Source organism: Schistocerca piceifrons, chromosome 2 (genome assembly GCF_021461385.2).
Source record: "Schistocerca piceifrons isolate TAMUIC-IGC-003096 chromosome 2, iqSchPice1.1, whole genome shotgun sequence".
Lineage (NCBI taxonomy): Eukaryota > Metazoa > Arthropoda > Insecta > Orthoptera > Acrididae > Schistocerca > Schistocerca piceifrons.
This window is the reverse complement of record NC_060139.1, coordinates 767679749-767697320: the sequence shown is the minus strand read 5'-3', so window position 1 is coordinate 767697320 and position 17572 is coordinate 767679749. Positions and strand designations below refer to the sequence as shown.

Here is a 17572-nt window from a genome sequence, read left to right as displayed (position 1 = left end):
CTGAATATATCACTCTTTTCTCTTCATATCTCCAACCTCCCAGTGGCCCTCCAGCAGTACTTTTGGACTTGAAACTTTTGGAGAAAGGAAACAGAACAGTTTGACTTACCCAGGGCATCAAGTTGTTACCGAGATACTCTTTCCAGCTCTGGAGGTATGAAGGGAAACATGTGACATGTTGAAACCTTGAGTCAATCTATGAGTAGTGCATGGCTAGCATAATAGGTAGCTCATTGCCCACAAACGGCAATGGTTCTGGCTCTGCACACAGTTTTATTCTGCTGAGTATAATAACAATTATTGTTTATCTTATCTATGAAGCTTTAGTATCTGAATAGTTGTGAATGTAAACTTATAAATCAGCTTAAGCCAAGTCATGAAAGGGAAGTACGTAATGTAAATGTGGTTCTGAAAATAAGTTGATGGCCACTAAGCATTAACCACCAGCTGTGATGGTGGTTATTACAGTCATGAATGCAGTTTAAATTCTTTAACATAAATACTTTGAGGCAAATGTGAAACAGAGAGTAGTTCAGGACAACATTATACGCAATCAACTGAGAATTCTTCCACAATGATGCAAAAACACCATTTTTTTATAAGCCTTGTAGGATAGGTAGAAGGGATTTGCTAAAAAATTTGTCACTCTAACCATCTCAAAGAAATGTCACTGATGAATCATAAGCTACACCTTATCTCTGTGTAAAGTGAACTCAAGATTACTCACTTTTCATTTGCCTGGCCATCTTCCTCATAATTGCTATTCTTCAGCCAATCTGTTGTTGAATCACAATTATGCACAGTCTGCAAACATGATAAAAACACTATCAATATTAATAAACAAGACATTCATAAATCTTTAAAAAATAACAATGAAACTGCTTTACAAATAGAAATAATGCTTTGGGATATTATCGGAAAAGTCCTCTTGAAAAACTGATCATGAACTATGCAGTGGCTCTGTGTCTGATTTCTTGGCTAATCTTTGATGTCAGCTTCCAGAAACTTTTCTTAATGTTGGCAGAAGTGGTGAATGTGTAAAACCAATATAGATATGTCTTCTACTACCATAAAACATAGATTTTAGAATGCCACATACAATTCAGAGTGCAGTAACAAAAAATTGCTATCTACTGCAATCCATACCTCTACATTGTTTAGAATGTCAATATCCCAAGGCCTTGATATGTCAGTAAAATGTGGAACAGGTGGCTTTGGAATCTCTCCAACTCGCTGTACAGTGCTGTGAGGACATTCTCCTGTAAAATAAAAACAGACTCAATATTACACAAAACAGACTTCTGTTAAGATAGTCTCTATTTTCTCTTGAATCAAAAAACAAAGAGGAAGGGTAATAACAAACAGAAGAAGCAGTAGCAGCAGCAGATTACTCAATGAAGAATTGCTTTTGAGTTTCGTCATCCTATATTTTTCAGCTTGAGTGATCTAATAAATGAAAGGTTAAGAAATGACATGCCCACATACATACATCTTATGTACTCATTCACTAGAGACTTTTAGGGACTCTTGAATCACACAAGTTAATTATTTCAGATTTAAAATAAGTATAAAATTCAGAGAAATGAGCCTACAGAGCCGATTTTTCTCAACATTTACCATTCATTGCACCAAAGAACAAAAGGTTATTAAGAATTCTTTAAAGTATTTCTTGACTTCAATCTAACAAATACAATGTGTGTGCATGTGTCAATCCACACAAGTAATTTGAGACACATTTGGTTGCATGCACCACCACCCCCCTCCCCCCCCCCCCCCCCTCCGCGGACACGCGCACATACATCATCTATACATGCAAAATAATGTGTGCTGCAGCTCTGTGGAGAAAGAGAAAAAAAAGGGAGTTGAATAACCACAGCAGAGTCACACAACGACATTATTGCTTCTAATGACACCGCTCTACATGAGACATATCAAAATATAAACTTGGCTAGAAGATAAATGCCAGGTTACACAAGTAGGGGAAAGATGGATGCCACCTACAGGAAAATTAAGATCTTTGTAGAGAAGTGAAGCACCTGTAAGAATATCAAGAACTCACATGGTAAGCCAGCACTAAGCAATGAAGGAAAAGGTAAAAGACAGAAGGAATATTTATAAGGCTCTGGAAGGGAAATGAATTTTATGGTAATATTACAGAAAAGCAAGAGGAAACAATTGAAGCTGAGATGGAGATGTGATACTACCATAAGAAACTGACAGAACACTGAAAGATCTAAGTTGAAAAAAGTCACCTAGAGTAGACCACATTCCCTCAGAATAGAGTTACTGAGATCTATAGGAAATCCAGCCATGTAAAACCATTTCACCTGGTGAGCAATGTGTATGAGACAGGCAAGTATCCTCAGACTGCAAGAAGAACATCATAATTTCAATGCCAAAGATGGCAGGTAGTGACAGGTGTGTATTTCACCAAACTATCAGTTTATTAAGTCATGGATGCAAAATACTGACACGAATTATTTACAGAAGAAAGGAAAAAAATTTGTACAAGTGTGGATGATCAGTCTGGGTTCTGGAGAAATGTATGAAAACACTAGGCAATACTGACCCTATGACTTCTCTTAGCAGATAAATTAATGAAAGGCAAACCTATGTTTGGAGACTCAGAGAAAGCTTTTGACAAAGTTGAATGGAATGTACTCGTTAAAATTCTTGAGGTAACAGGGGTAAAATACAAAGAAAGAAGGGTTATTTATAACTTGTACAGAAAAAGGACTGCAGTTATGAGTCAAAGGACATGAAAGGGAAGTAGAAATTGAGAAGGATTGTAGCCTATACCTAATGTTATTCAATCCATAAATTGACCAAGCAGTAAAGGAAACCACAAAGAAATTTTGAAAGGGAGTCAAAGATCAGGGAGAAGAAATATAAACTCTAGGTTTCTCAATGACACTTAATCTTGTCAGAGATGGCTAAATGCTTGTATGACGAGCTGGACAGAATGGATAGTGACTTGAAAAAAATTATAAGATGAACATCCGCAAAAGTAAAATGAGAGTAATAGGATGTATTTGATTTAAATTAAGGTGATGCTGAAGGGAATGAGACTAGGAGATGAGACATGAAGGTAGTAGATAAATTTTGTTATTTCGGCAGCAAAATAACTGATAATTGGCGAAGTACAGAGGATACCAAATGAACAATGGCTATAGCAGGAAAAGCATATCCGAGAAAGAGGAATCTGTTAACATATAATATCAATTTAACTGTTAGGATATCTTTTCTGAAGGTATCTGTATGGCCTGTAGCCACATACAAAAGTGAAACACTGATAATAAACAGTTCTGATAACAAGAGAATAGATGCTTTTGAAGTGTGGTGCTACATAAGAAAGCTGACGATCAGATGGCTGGATGGAGAAACAAATGAGGAGGTACTCGATCAATGTGGGGGGAAAATGAAAGTTATGGCACAACTTGACTAAAAGAAGTGATCAATTGACAGGGCACATCTTGAAGCATCAAGGACTCGTCAGTTTGGTAATGGAGGGAAGTATGTGGAGGTAAAAACGATAAAGGGAGACCATGGTGTGAAAAAAGCAAGCAGGTTCACGTGGATGTAGGTTGCACAATCACTATTTCCTATAAATAATTGTAGATGTTTGTGGCTTTTCAAATACCTTAAATTAACTTACTTGACAGCAGGAGTCATAGGAATTATATGAACTAGCAGTACCAATAACACAACTTACATAATAAAATAACCCATCACATGTCTAAGAGACTGACAACAATCCATATGAGGCAGCAAATGCATGTGATATTACATACAGATACACCACAAAACATATAAAAATGAACCAAAACTAATTACGACCAAACTCCCACAAAAGAGTCCCATCATCAACTGTTTAAGTAATATTGAAAGGAGTTGAATATGGCCAAATGTATTATCTTTTCTTAACTTAAGGTTCCGTCATTGGGAACTAAAACAACAGTGGCAGAATAAGGAAATGTACAAAGGTGTAAAGGTGTCACAAAATTAAGAAAAAAATAATAAACTTAGAATCTCAGGAGTAGTGCTCTCAGGATGTATAATAAGACCAATATACAGATGGGGGGGGGGGGGGGGGGAGGGGGGATTAAAGGGACCAGACTGCCATGGTCATCGGTCCAATATACAGATGAAACCACAAGCTAATGTTTTACTTTGAAGTTTATGGAAGAAAAATCACAATGTTGAATATGTTTAGTACTTCCCAAAAAACTTTTAAATACAAATGAAAATAACAAAATAGCTCATGGAACTTGCCGTGATGGGTTAACCCAAAGTCCATAATTCTATCTCTTGATGATGTACTTTTCGATGGTATTCTCTGAGGAACATTTGGAATTGCCTGCAACAAAATATAGGATTATGTTACGTAATACTACAACCATTATACAGTATACACACATGGAAAACAACCACTCAGTAAAAGCTGACTGATAAGTGGTGCACAGCTCTATGTGGCATGGGTGGCTGCGTTTGAGTGTTTATGTGGATGTGTGTGGAGCATGTGCACTTAAACCAGAAAAAGCTAGTAAAGTCTCTGTAGTGCTATTTTTAACTATGCATAAAGCAGCTGCAGGTGATTGGTTGCCTTTCCTGCTTTTTTAACATTTCCATCTTATAATTCATGTGGCTGTATCAAGCATTACACCGATGTTATAATGACAATAGTTCGTAGGAGTTTCTTGACCTCACAGCTGCCCAAATAAATTGTGAAGAAAGAAATTGTGAAAGGTGAATAAATGTGAGGAAAAAGAACAAAAGAAGTGGCTCATTTAACTGTCAGCATTTTCTTAATTCATAAAAATCAACATAGATAATCAAAAGTCGACCGGTATGCTGCCAGTTGATGGTGTCCAAAGGGCACAATATTTTGGCAATCAGACACATCACTGACCTCCAATGCACTGATGAACTGACCTCTTGGGATTGCACAGCCAGTTTGCATCCCCCCCCCAATTCTGTATGTGGTCCACATCCAAGGGTGTGTGTCAGCATCTCCTAAGAGGTGGCTGAGTCAGCATTTAGCCAGTGATGCCAAGTGGTGATCTGTACTTGCAGCAGAATGGTTGTAAGCACTCTGATCACCCTGGCCACCAGCTAGTCATGTTTTTCTTTGTCATCACCTTAATTACACCCAGTGTTGGTTCCCAAGCCTTTCTGAGACTATGGCTGCAGTTGGTAAAATTGCCCTTGGTGCAGGTTTTGATGACCACTTTAACATTTTTCCAATATTTTGACATTTATGCAACAATGGTAATGCATTTGTATGAAACTTCCCATTTTCATATTTCAATCAACATTTTCCACGTTAATAATGTGTTCTTGTCTTTCCTACTGTGTTTTCCTATACTACTGGTCTAAATTTTTTTTATTTTCTTTGCCAATGCTGGACTTTTTCATATTCAGTTCTTGAAACCCTGAGCCTAATGATATTTGTTCTGTTTCTTTACAAGAGCTCTCTGACTGACCAAAAAAGTAAAGCACCCAGAAGACACAGTTGGATATCACTGAACTTCATACATGTACACATCATCAGGGTATGTAAATGATTGTGAGTTGCAATTCTCTGTGACAGATAGAATGGTCACCACAGTGCTTTAGTGTTGTTCATATTTAATGTTGTTACCAGGCCTGTTGGGAGCATAAACAGCAAGGGACATTGAGATGCTGTGTATTCATGTGAAACAGCATTATCAGCTCTTGACAGTGTTTGAAAGGGACCTTGTTGTGGGTCTCCATTTGTCCAGCTGATCAAATCATGCAAAATCCTTATTTTTGGGGCCTTGGAATATGACACTGGCCCACTGTTGGACGATATAGGAAAAAGAGGAAAGGCACACTTGTTGTCAAAGTTCCAGTAGACTACATCTGACCACTGTAAGGGAGGATTGCCATATTGTGCACCAAGCATACAGTACCCCTTGAAATCCATATCAAATCTGCCATCTGAGAACAAGTCATGGACTCCCTGTGTCATCCCGTACCATCAGTAAGAGATTAGCAGTGACCAGAATATGGAATTACCAACCAATAGGTAGGCTCCTGTTAACACCTCAACACAAATGGCCAGCTCAGCACCATCGACAAATATGGCAATGATCTGGGCAGGAACCCCATTCATCCAATGTTTTTGAGGGCACTGTGGTGTTACTCACGGTGCAGGGAGCCATCAGGTATGACTTCTGGTCACACCTGGTAGTGACTGAGGGAAATCTGACAGCCTGACAGTATGTCACAGACATCCTGCATCCTCCCATGTGACAATATCATGGTGTCATTTTTCACCAGGGCAATGCTTGCTCATATATAGCCAGTATCTGGAATTGGCTTCTTAATACTGGGTATTCTACTGGACAGTCATATCTGTTCCCAATACAACACACGTGAGACCAGCTCAGATGTCAATTCTGTCCCAGTGCCAGTGTTCAGGTTACCAAGGCCTAGTTTCAAAGTTATGGTACCAGCTTGCCTCAGAAGAAGATACAAAGACTTTACAACACTCTTCCTAACTGAATAAGTCCACGCATCCAGGCCATAGGGAGTGCAACATCATATTGATAAGCGGACTCGCATTGGTAAGTTCTTTGTAAATGTGATTTCATTTTGTAATCACTGAAATAACATCACATATCCTCTCAACATGTGAAGCTTCATTTCGTTTGCTCCTCTCCTTCTGAGGGTTTCACTTTTGCGTCAGGCAGTGTGTGAGAGAGAGAGAGAGAGAGAGAGAGAGAGAGAGAGAGAGAGAGAGAGAGAGAGAGTGTAGGTGTGTGAGTGTGTGCGTGCGCATGCTTGTGTGTTGTCACATACATAGTAAATTAAAAACTAATTTTATTTCTAATAGCTCCTGAGTGCCAGTTCACAATCAGTACAGCTTTATCCAGACTCACATGTCAAGTGGAAAAATTACCGGTACATACCATGATGATTCAGAAAAATGTCTACTCAATCATTCAATCTAGAGGTTTGGAAATTGTACCATCTACTTAAAAACTACTATTAATTAATGTTATACAAGTAAACTTGCCTTTGGATATATTGCAAACAACTTTCTGAAACCCCACAATAAGCTTTCAAATTCCTCAACCACCTTCATAAAATACTAGACAAGTAACAAACTACTGTGACAATAAAATATAACTTATGCTTTTTAAAGAGAGAGACCAAGTATAGTGTCACACACACCAAGGAAAATTACATACAGGAGTACAATGTGTCACTCAATCACTGTAACTAGAAAGAAAAAAAAGAAAAGAAAAAAAGGAGAGGAAAATAAAGGAGAGAGAGCAATAAACTACTTACAAGCAACAACGGGACTGAATGAAGAGCCATGCCATTAAGGACTCTAAGCTAAAACAACAAAAACCAGAACTCCATGGATGAGAGAAAAATAAAAATATGTCACCAAATTTCAAACATGTAAAAAACATAGGAGACAGAAGGTGGTCTTAATGTGAAATATTTAACACCGGCAGGATTACTCATAATGAGTTAGGTGATGTACCACTTTCTCAGTTTTCTCTTCTTTTTAAATGGCACCTTGAACAACATTCTGGAACACACTCAGCCAACAGAAAGGATCTGAGTAAGAGCCACAATTTGTTTTCATTATCCTTCTTCATACCTGTACTTCTAAGCTTCACTCTGTCAGTGACCCTCTAGTAACTGTTACTGAAAAATCATGCCGTATTACTCTCCTTTGTACATGTCAGCAAAGGTTAGCATGCAGTATGAGACACGAGAGTCTTACTTTACACTGTTGCATGTTGTCGTTGTGATCTTCAGTCCAGAGACTGGTCTGATGCAGCTCTCCATGCTACTCTTTCCTGTGCAAGATTCTTCATCTCCGGGTAACTACTGTAACCTACATTCTTCTGAATCCGTTTACTGAATTCATACCTTGGTCTCCCTCTACAATTTTTATCCTCTGCACATCCCTCCAATACCAAACTGATGATCCCTTGATGCCTCAGAATGTGTCCTGCCAACCGATCCCTTCTTCTAGTCAAGTTGTGCCACAAATTCCTCTTCTCCCAACTTCTATTCAGTACCACCTCATTAGTTACATGATCTACCCACTTAATCTTCAACATTCTTCTGTAGCACCACATTTTGAAAGCTTCTATTCTCATCTTGTCTGAACTATTTATCGTCCATGTTTCATTTCCATACATGGCTATACTCCATACAAATACTGTCAGAAAAGACTTCCTGACATTTAAATCTATACTTGATGTTAACATGTTTCTCTTCTTCAGAAATGCTTTCCTTATCATTTCGAGTCTACATTTCATATCCTCTCTACTTCAATCATCATCAGTTATTTTGCTCCCCAAATAGCAAAATTCATCTCCTACTTTAAGTGTCTCATTTCTTAATCTAATTCCCTCAGCATTGCCTGATTTAATTCGACTACATTCCATTATCCTCGTTTTGCTTTTGTTGATTTTCATCTTATATCCTCCTTTCAAGACACTGTGCATTCCATTCAACTGCTCTTCCAGGTCCTTTGCTGTTTCTGACAGATTTATAATGTCGTCGACAGACCTCAAAGTTTTTATTTCTTCTCCATGGACTTTAATTCCTACTCCAAATTTTTCTTTTGTTTCCTTTACTGCTTGCTCAATACACAGATTGAATAATGTTGGAGACAGGCTACAACCCTGTCTCACACCCTACTCAACCACTGCTTCCCCTTCAGACCCCTCACCTCATAACTGCCACTTGGTTTCTGTACAAATTGTAAATAGCCTTTTGCTCCCTTTTTTTTACCCCTGCCACTTTCAGAATTTGAAAGAGAGTAGTGCAGTCAACATTTTCAAAAGCTTTCTCTAAGTATACAAATGCTAGAAACATAGGTTTGCCTTTCCTTAATCTATGTTCTAAGATAAGCCGTAGGGTCAGTACTGCCTCACGTGTTCCAACATTTCTACGGAATCCAAACTGATCTTCCCCGAGGTCACTAGTTTTTCCATTCATTTGTAAAGATTCATATGTTAGTATTTTGCAGCCGTGACTTACTGTACTGATAGTTTGTTAATTTTCACACCTGTCAACACTTGCTTTCTTTGGGATTGGAATTATTGTATTCTTCATGAAGTCTGAGGGTATTTCACATGTCTCACACACCTTGCTCACCAGATGGTAGAGTTTTGTCAGGGCTGGCTCTCCCAAGGCTATCAGTTGATCTAATGGAATGTTGTCTACTCCCGCAACCTTGTTTCGACTTAGGTCATTCAGTGCTCTGTCAAAGTCTTCACACAGTATCATATCTCCCATTTCATATTCATCTATGTCCTCTCCCATTTCCATAATATTGGCCTCAACTACATCGACCTTGTATAGGCCCTCTATGTACTCCTTCCACTTTTATGCCTCCCTCCTTTGCTTAGAACTGGTCTTCCATCTGAGCTCTTGATATTTATGCAAGTGGTTCTCTTCTCTCCAAAGGCCTCTTTAATTTTCCTGTAGGCAGTATCACTGTTGCATATATGTAATATAAAGTTAACATTCTAAACTGCAGAACAAAATGGACTGCTTCCTTTCATTTCACAGGAATGGTATAGCAGTGATATTACAAACAGGCACTGGGTCACTATCATGAACTACACCCAGGTGTCTGACATCTTTTCTTCAGTTCTCTTCCTGGTTCTATTCCTCCCTTTTCCATTCTTGCTTAATGTGTTCTGATTATCCATATTTTATCTACAGGATATAACAGAATTCCATTGTTAAGCATAGCTCAAGTCAAAGTTCCTACTTTTAGTATTGGTCTGATTACAATTTTAATCTTTCACGAAGTATCATTTCAGTCCAAAGTATGCGGCGAGAGCAAATTTCTTTGCAGGCATCGAGTCATTTCTAATCAAGATAATAAGGTATCTGACTGGAAATATCTAGTCAGGTTCTAGCCACTGTGATAACACTTTGGAGAAAGGCCACTTAGAAGAATATCTGGTCTAAGAAACCGGCCATTTACCTGTTGTTATCTAAAGTGTTACAGCAATATATGTAACTATTCTTTCTCCAAGAGTAGTACACACTAATAATTGACCAAGCTTCAAGATTTATTTTTCATATTTGCTTTAGTTCTTTGATAATTTACAAATTTTAAAACAATGATGACAGAAAGTGTGATTATCCTCCCAAGAAAAAAGTGAGAAGAGAGTTATTGAGCAATTTCTTCCTCTTAAGTGTCCAAAATTCCATTCTCATGCAACAAACATGACATATTTCTAGTAGAATTACAGAAAACTGTGAAATCTAATGAATACATGCAACATGACCTCAATGCGGTCATATTAGCTCAGCCATTCATGACAGTAGCTGTTATGTTCACTCATGTTTCTTTCGAAATAATTTTAGAAACTAACAACAGAAGGCAGCACCAGTCAAGGTAGAGGTAGTGAGGCATCCACACATTTCTCATATGAAATGAGTCTGGTTTTCGAGCAACAGGTCAATCAAGCATCGAAAAAAATCACAGTACAACCTATACTCGGGTGTGGTCTTTTTTAACACAAAGTTGTGCTATGCTTGGGCTTGGTCTCCAAAGTACTAATCCTCATTTCTATAGCTGTAATGTTAGTTCAGTTTCATATCAACTAGTGAACGTTGGTGAAGGCAAGAGAGAAATGTTTTCTACAATGATCTAGATACGAAAAAAAATTAAAGATAATATATGTGCTATTCAGTTCCTAATGTTTGGCAAAAAATGATGGTTTTCTGTATTTTGCGTTAATGTGACATACAGCTGAACAAAGAAACAAACAAATCCATAGACTGTGATTTCAATAAAATCATACTGTAAAACTTGCATCTTATTCAAGGCAACTTGAGGAAATTTGACCTGCACTTACCCCATCATCATCTGGCTCCAGATCGGTGAACATATGTGATGGGTTACTCACTTTCTGCAGCAGTTCAAGCGCAAGTCTTTTTGACATATCACTTTGGAAGAAAGGATGCTAAAGGACAAAAAAGAGAAATAATAATTAAAAAGAATATTTCTTAAACTTTTTCTTATATTGTAGCAACTTACCTATGAGAGATACATTGATAAATATGATAAGTACAGTTCCGGCAGAATTTGAATAACTTGGGAATAAAGCTGACCACTCACCAAATAGTAGAGACATTTAGTCACTGACAGGCAGACAAAAAAGAATGAAAACTTTGCTAGCTTTCATATAAATCCTTTAATAGCTGCCAGCACAATGTCAATGTAGGTTGAGCTGGTGTGTGTGTGTGTGTGTGGGTGTGTGAGGGCACATTTGTTTGTAGCCTATTGAAGGATTTGTTCGAATGATAGTAGAGATATCTTTATGTAACTTTGATTCTGTGTAACTTTATGAAAGTAAATGAAATCAATAATAAGTTTATTCCATACTGAAACAAACTGCACAATAACTAAAGCAAAAACTCTTTCCCAATTGACAATGTACTCGGAAACGGAAACTGACAGATGTAGATAGTAGATGTATTATGAATTCATTATATACACAGTAATCTACTGGAAGTTTTGACATTGTATTACATTGGAGGTGAGAGCTTTTGCTTGGATGGGAACAGGACAGGTGCAGTATAGGAAGTATGAAAGTGAGCTTCAGTGTTTACGTATGTTAATATTATTAACAATGACCATTGCTGCAATCTAGCAACTATTTCTACAATTTGACACTTGTTGCGTACACTCTCATTTTCAAAACTACGATATTTGTTACTCATAATCAGATATGCTGCTGTTTGTGTTTCCACCTGCTATGGATGGTATTGGCAGCTATGATATGATTATGTATACATGTTAGTGTTTCAATATCTATAGCTCTTGGAGAATGGTCTGAGAGCCCAAAATTGGATATCATGTAAAATGCAGTAAATAAAAATATTTGCTAATCAAGCAATAACAATAAAGGTGCAATCACGTCTCCAACCTTCGAGGAAGGTTAAGGTTTACCACCCAGTCAGCAACAAGGTCATTAGAGATGGAGCACACACCTGGGTCAGGAAAGGAAATCTGCAGAGTCCTCCTCAGATGAATTATCCTGGAATTTGCCTTACAAGATTTAGGGAAAGCATAGAAAACCTGAATCTGAATCACCAGATGGGAATTTGAACCGCCATCCTCCCAAATGTATAAGTTTCCATTTATTTTGCATAAAATCAGGGTGTGAACTATTTAGAAATCTGCAGTTAATATGTGTGAAGCCAAAAGTGCATAACGCTTCAGGAGACCCACTGCATTTACCTTTCATGTTTATAGCAAATACATCTTGTGTAATGAGTATCATTGCTGCAGCATGCAAAAGGCATTTTGTTTATAAAAGCGTCTTTTTCTTTTATAATCCCTCCCCCCTCCCCCTTCAAGTTGTGATATTGGGTTTGCAATGTAAGACTACTCAAATGAAAAAAATAATTTTGCTGCTTGGTGAAAGCAGTAATAGAAACAATTAGTATCAGGAACCAATGTCACAATAACAAAAAGGCATAAGGCTTCATAAGACTATTAGACCTTGATATTCTTAGGTATTGAGAAACAAAGGTAGAGTACACACACAGTGTCAGAAACCCACAGGCTGGAATTCAAGTTATTTTGCATTCGAAAAACCATCAGTGGCAGGAGGAGGCAGCATGAACATTAATTACATGATGAATACAATGCATTTATACAGACTTCTATTTCATTTTAAGAAAGCTGCTTTCCAGTATTGAATACACTAATCCCAGTAATGACAAACCATTAAGTATGGATAACAAACACTGTCAGAACCTCTTATAAAGGAAAGCTACAATTACTATCAGCTGCTGTGGTGCCACTACTCAGACAGCAATGATGCTCAGGCATGTCCTCTGATGTGGTCCGCTAGACTAAGGCATTTAAGCGGCCTAAAGCCAGACTGACTGTGTGTAAGTTGTGGTGCGAGCAGTGGAGTGCACATCAAGAGTGTTATTGTATTAGCTACAGTGTTATTCTGGTGGGATCTATTTGTAATATAAAGAATTCTAATGCAGGTTGGAGTGGACTTTGCTTAGGCGAGAGTGTGTTTTTTTCATACACGGAAGAACTACAACAACTCCTAATGCAAACAGTTACATGACAGACATGTTTTCCAACTTGTCAAATTTTCAAGTCAGAGAGACAAAAGGCTATGTTCTTGTCAGAAAACCTCAAAAGTACCATCTAAGACAAAAACTAGAGACATTAATGAATCCAGCAGAACTTGAGATGCCTAGATTGTTTTCTCAGTTCCAAGAACATTTTACAATGAAGAAACTTATTACTGAGTCAAATTTCGAATTTTGGCAGTGAAAAAAGAGCCTCAATCAGTTACATGCAGATTGGGTTGCTGACCTACATGGTGTAATTAAGAACTGTAATTTTAAATGTTTGTGCAGGCAGAATTATGCAAACACTCTAGTCAAGGATGTTACAGCATGTCTTATTTCCGATTCGGAGCTGATGAACCACACACTGAGGAAATCAGACCCATCTCTCGTGGAAGTAACATGAATAGCTGAAGCCTATGAAAGTGCCTATGATGGAAGTAGATGTCATGATAGTCAGCTCCCCAGCACCACTAATGCAGAACATCATGGCACCTCCATCGGGCCCTCCACCTCCTCCATGATGAGCCCATAAACAACTACGCCAGTGGCCACATCAGCAGCAGCTCTGTTGCTCGGCTGTTGCCATTGAATTTACCAATTAAGCAGCGCGTAGTCCTAACAGAGCACAATATGCTACAGGTGTGGCAAATAAGGAAAGAGGGAAGGAGAGGGAAAGACGAAAGGATGTGGGTTTTAAGGGAGAGGGTACGGAGTCATTCCAATCCTGGGAGTGGAAAGACTTAGCTTAGGAGGAAAAAGGGACAGGTATACACTCGCTCAAGACACCTTCTGGATCGACAGACTATTACAACCATCTTTCAATACATACAGTTTATAAATCTCTCCAAGCTTAACAAGTCCCGACTTTACAGCAGTAAGATGAGAGAATGAATAAAAGTCTCTTCTTTCAACAACCTTCAAATGTTTTTGTGTGTGCGCACACGCGCGCACACACACACACACACACACACACACACACACACACACACACACACACACACTCTGTGCGGGCAGGGGCACCAAGAAGGAGATTGACCTGCACCATAGTGTATTAGAAATTTTTTTAAAGGGACCTACCAAAACAGAAGAATGTAGTGCATTCGTAGTGTCTACCACGTGGTAAGGTATAGGTACTGTGCCTAAATGAAGAGGGCAGTATCGTGACAAAAGTCACACAACTTGTAGAGATTATTTTGGTAAGTTTGAATACTTGTTCCCACTCACAGTGTTATGTTTGTGTGAAGATACATGTGTTGAGAAGAACACCAACATTTACACAGGGTGCCTCCAGATTGCGATAAATAGTGAATAAATCCATACTCGGAGAAAGTAGTACGCAAAGTAAGAGTAAATAGCAACATATGCTTGGGTAATGAACACTCACGAGTTTACGATTGGCAAGGGAACAGAGAGATCCTTGTCCTTGGAGAGATTTATAAACTGTATGTATTGAAAGACGATTTTAATAGAGTCTGTCGGTCCAGAAGGTGTCGATCTTATGAGAAATGTTTACTGTACGAAAACTGCTACGTATTATGAAAATACAGTGTTCAAAGCAATCTCACATGTGTCGAGTTATTTTAAAGTATAGAAAATTCCTCCACAGTAGCATCTATTCTTCGGAGAAGAAGCTGAGCAGAAAATCGCCACCTGTTATCCTGAGAGAAGATCGGCGAAGCAGCTCCAAGAAGTTTGACAGCCAAAGGGGGAGTGTGACTCTTGCACACTAGTATCACACTGCCACCCTTAATCACCGGTAACCGCCGTAACACCTGTACCACCTTTAGAATGCAATACAACAGCAATTCTCAGTGGCATGCATTTAACAAGTTCTTAGTAGGTTTCTAGAACTATAAGGCACCAGATGCCCATGCACAGGTCAGTTCCCATAAACGGTGGGCTGATGGTTTGTGGATGCAGTGATGGCACCAAATAGTGTTCCAGATGTTTTCCATTAGGGTCAGAGAATGCAGATTTAGTGACCAAGACATCAACAACAGTTCACTATCATGCTCCTCAAACCACTGTACTACCGTTAAGGCCTTGTAACATGGTCAATTATCATGCAGGAAAATACCATCACCATCAGGGATGACATCAAGCATGGAGGGATCCATTCTTGTAAACCAAGACTTCAAGGTGCCTTAGATTATAGCCATAAGTCACATGGAAGCCCTGGAATGTCCCCCATGGCATAATAATACCTCCACTATACTGTGTTCATGATGCTGTCATGTTTCAAACAGCCATGTGCCTGAATTATGGTGTATCTACAGACAACTATCAACCAGAAGTAACAAGAACTGTGATTCATCCAGTCAGGTGACAGGCTTCGATTGACCCACTGTCCAATCTCAATGATGCTACGATCACAGCAATCATAAATGATGATGTCGTTGGGTCAACATGTAAACACGGAATGGTTGTCTGCTGCAGAGTCCCATGTTCAACTATGTGGGGTGAACAGCCTGCTTCAAAATACTTGTGCCTGCCACCAGCATTGTACTCTCTCATCATAACTGTCACAGATTGCTTTCTATTCCACTTTACAGAGAAGGCAAACCTCTAATATCCACATTCTATGATGAGGTACGGACATCCAATAACTTGTCACTTTCTTGTGGTTTCATCGTCCTTCAACTAGTTTCCACATATATTCAGTAGTGTAGCACCCGAACAGCCGACCAGCTTTGCCATTTCCGAGATGCTCATTCCTAGGTGCCAGGGCATAACGATCTGCCCTTTGTCAGAGTCACTTAAGTCAGCAGATTTCCCCATTAGCAGCTCGAATTGTCACTATAATGATTCCCCACTTGTCTCTGCTCTGCTTATATTCTTTCCTTACCACATCACGTGCATCACATGCCCACAATACCACCAGGCAGCTTTCAATCTCACAGTTGGGAAACCAACATGTTGCATAAGTTCATCAGTGAATATTTCCATTGAAAGTTGCACCAAACAATACAGTACAATAGAGGACTTTCATGTATGCCTTCATACTTTTTGTATATAAAGAAAGAGCTTTCGTTCATTACTGTTCACCTATAAACAAATTACATATTTCCTTTACTAAACTAACCAATTTCTCTCTCCCTCTCTATCCATGAAACATACCTGCAGGAGTTTTTCTGCTGTTGGCCTTTTCTTTGGATTTTTTGTCAATGCAACTTTGACAAAATTGTGAAATGTTGGGCTCCTAAAAGAAAACAAAAGAATATATTATCATAATATGACTCAGTAAAACTATTCTCAGTATTATCAAGTTGTGAAACACATCATATAATATGCCAAAGCCTGTTAGTAATACAGTAGGTCACTGATCTGGTAATACGGCTAAAGTGTAATTTAGTTTTTACTCACCCTCATCACCAGGCAGATAAAATATACAAACAGACAACAGAGCTGAGCTCAAAATGTTTAAGGCCTCTGTTTTTACACTTTTTCTTATCACAGAAGGTAGAATACAAAGTTCCGACCATGTCAGATTCATAAATGGTTTTTAATTTATGTGGTGTTACATACATACTCTTTTTAAAAATAAAGTATAAAGACCCATTTTCTTAAGAACTATTTTTTTCGAATTATTGTTATAAATTGCCAGCAATTCACGCAGTGCCATACTGTCAAGTGTTTGGTGTTGTCTATCAAAGGTTGGAATGTACCATTTACTGAAGTTTTTAAAGTCACACTTCAGCTCCAGTCTCTATATCATCACCTGACTCAGTGCAGATATTTTGACTGACCAAAACGTGTTGTAGAAACAACGATTTACAAAACTGGTGACAAGGAAACCACTTCTGATCACAATCTACATCACTCCTTCCAGTCCTTTAAAACCATTTGAGAATGTGGTCTGTGACAGAAGACTAACTCATTTAACTGTTGTTGTTGTTGTTGTTGTTGTGGTCTTCAGTCCTGAGACTGGTTTGATGCAGCTCTCCATGCTACCCTATCCTGTGCAATATTCTTCATCTCCCAGTACCTACTGCAGCCTACATCCTTGTGAATCTGCTTAGTGTATTCATCTCTTGGTCTCCCTCTATGATTTTTACCCTCCACGCTGCCCTCAAGTACCAAATTGGTGATCCCTTGATGCCTCAGAACATGTCCTACCAACCGATCCATTCTTCTAGTCAAGTTGTGCCACAAACTCCTCTTCTCCCCAATTCTATTTAATACCTCCTCATTAGTTATGTGATCTACCCATCTAATCTTCAGCATTCTTCTTTAGCACCACATTTCGAAAGCTTCTATTCTCTTCTTGTCCAAACTATTCATCGTCCATGTTTCACTTCCATACATGGCTACACTCCACACAAATACTTTCAGAAACGACTTCCTGACACTTAAATCTATACTCGGTGTTAACAAATTTCTCTTCTTCAGAAACGCTTTCCTTGCCATTGCCAGTTTACATTTTATATCCTCTCTACTTCGACCATCATCA

General features: G+C 38.5%; 1 protein-coding gene across 9 annotated transcripts in view; it reads right to left on the bottom strand.

The window, feature by feature from the left end:
• The window catches only part of LOC124776292 (mitogen-activated protein kinase kinase kinase kinase 5), a 305769-nt gene that overhangs the window by 195611 nt on the left and 92586 nt on the right, over positions 1 to 17572 (bottom strand). For all 9 annotated transcript variants that reach the window (XM_047251199.1, XM_047251204.1, XM_047251200.1 and 6 more), the window contains exons 7-11: positions 16240 to 16321; positions 10875 to 10982; positions 4273 to 4357; positions 1147 to 1259; positions 728 to 804 (exon numbers count right to left, since the gene is read on the bottom strand). In XM_047251199.1, the coding sequence (XP_047107155.1) occupies positions 728 to 804; positions 1147 to 1259; positions 4273 to 4357; positions 10875 to 10982; positions 16240 to 16321 (465 nt within the window). The remainder of the gene's footprint in view (positions 1 to 727; positions 805 to 1146; positions 1260 to 4272; positions 4358 to 10874; positions 10983 to 16239; positions 16322 to 17572) is intronic.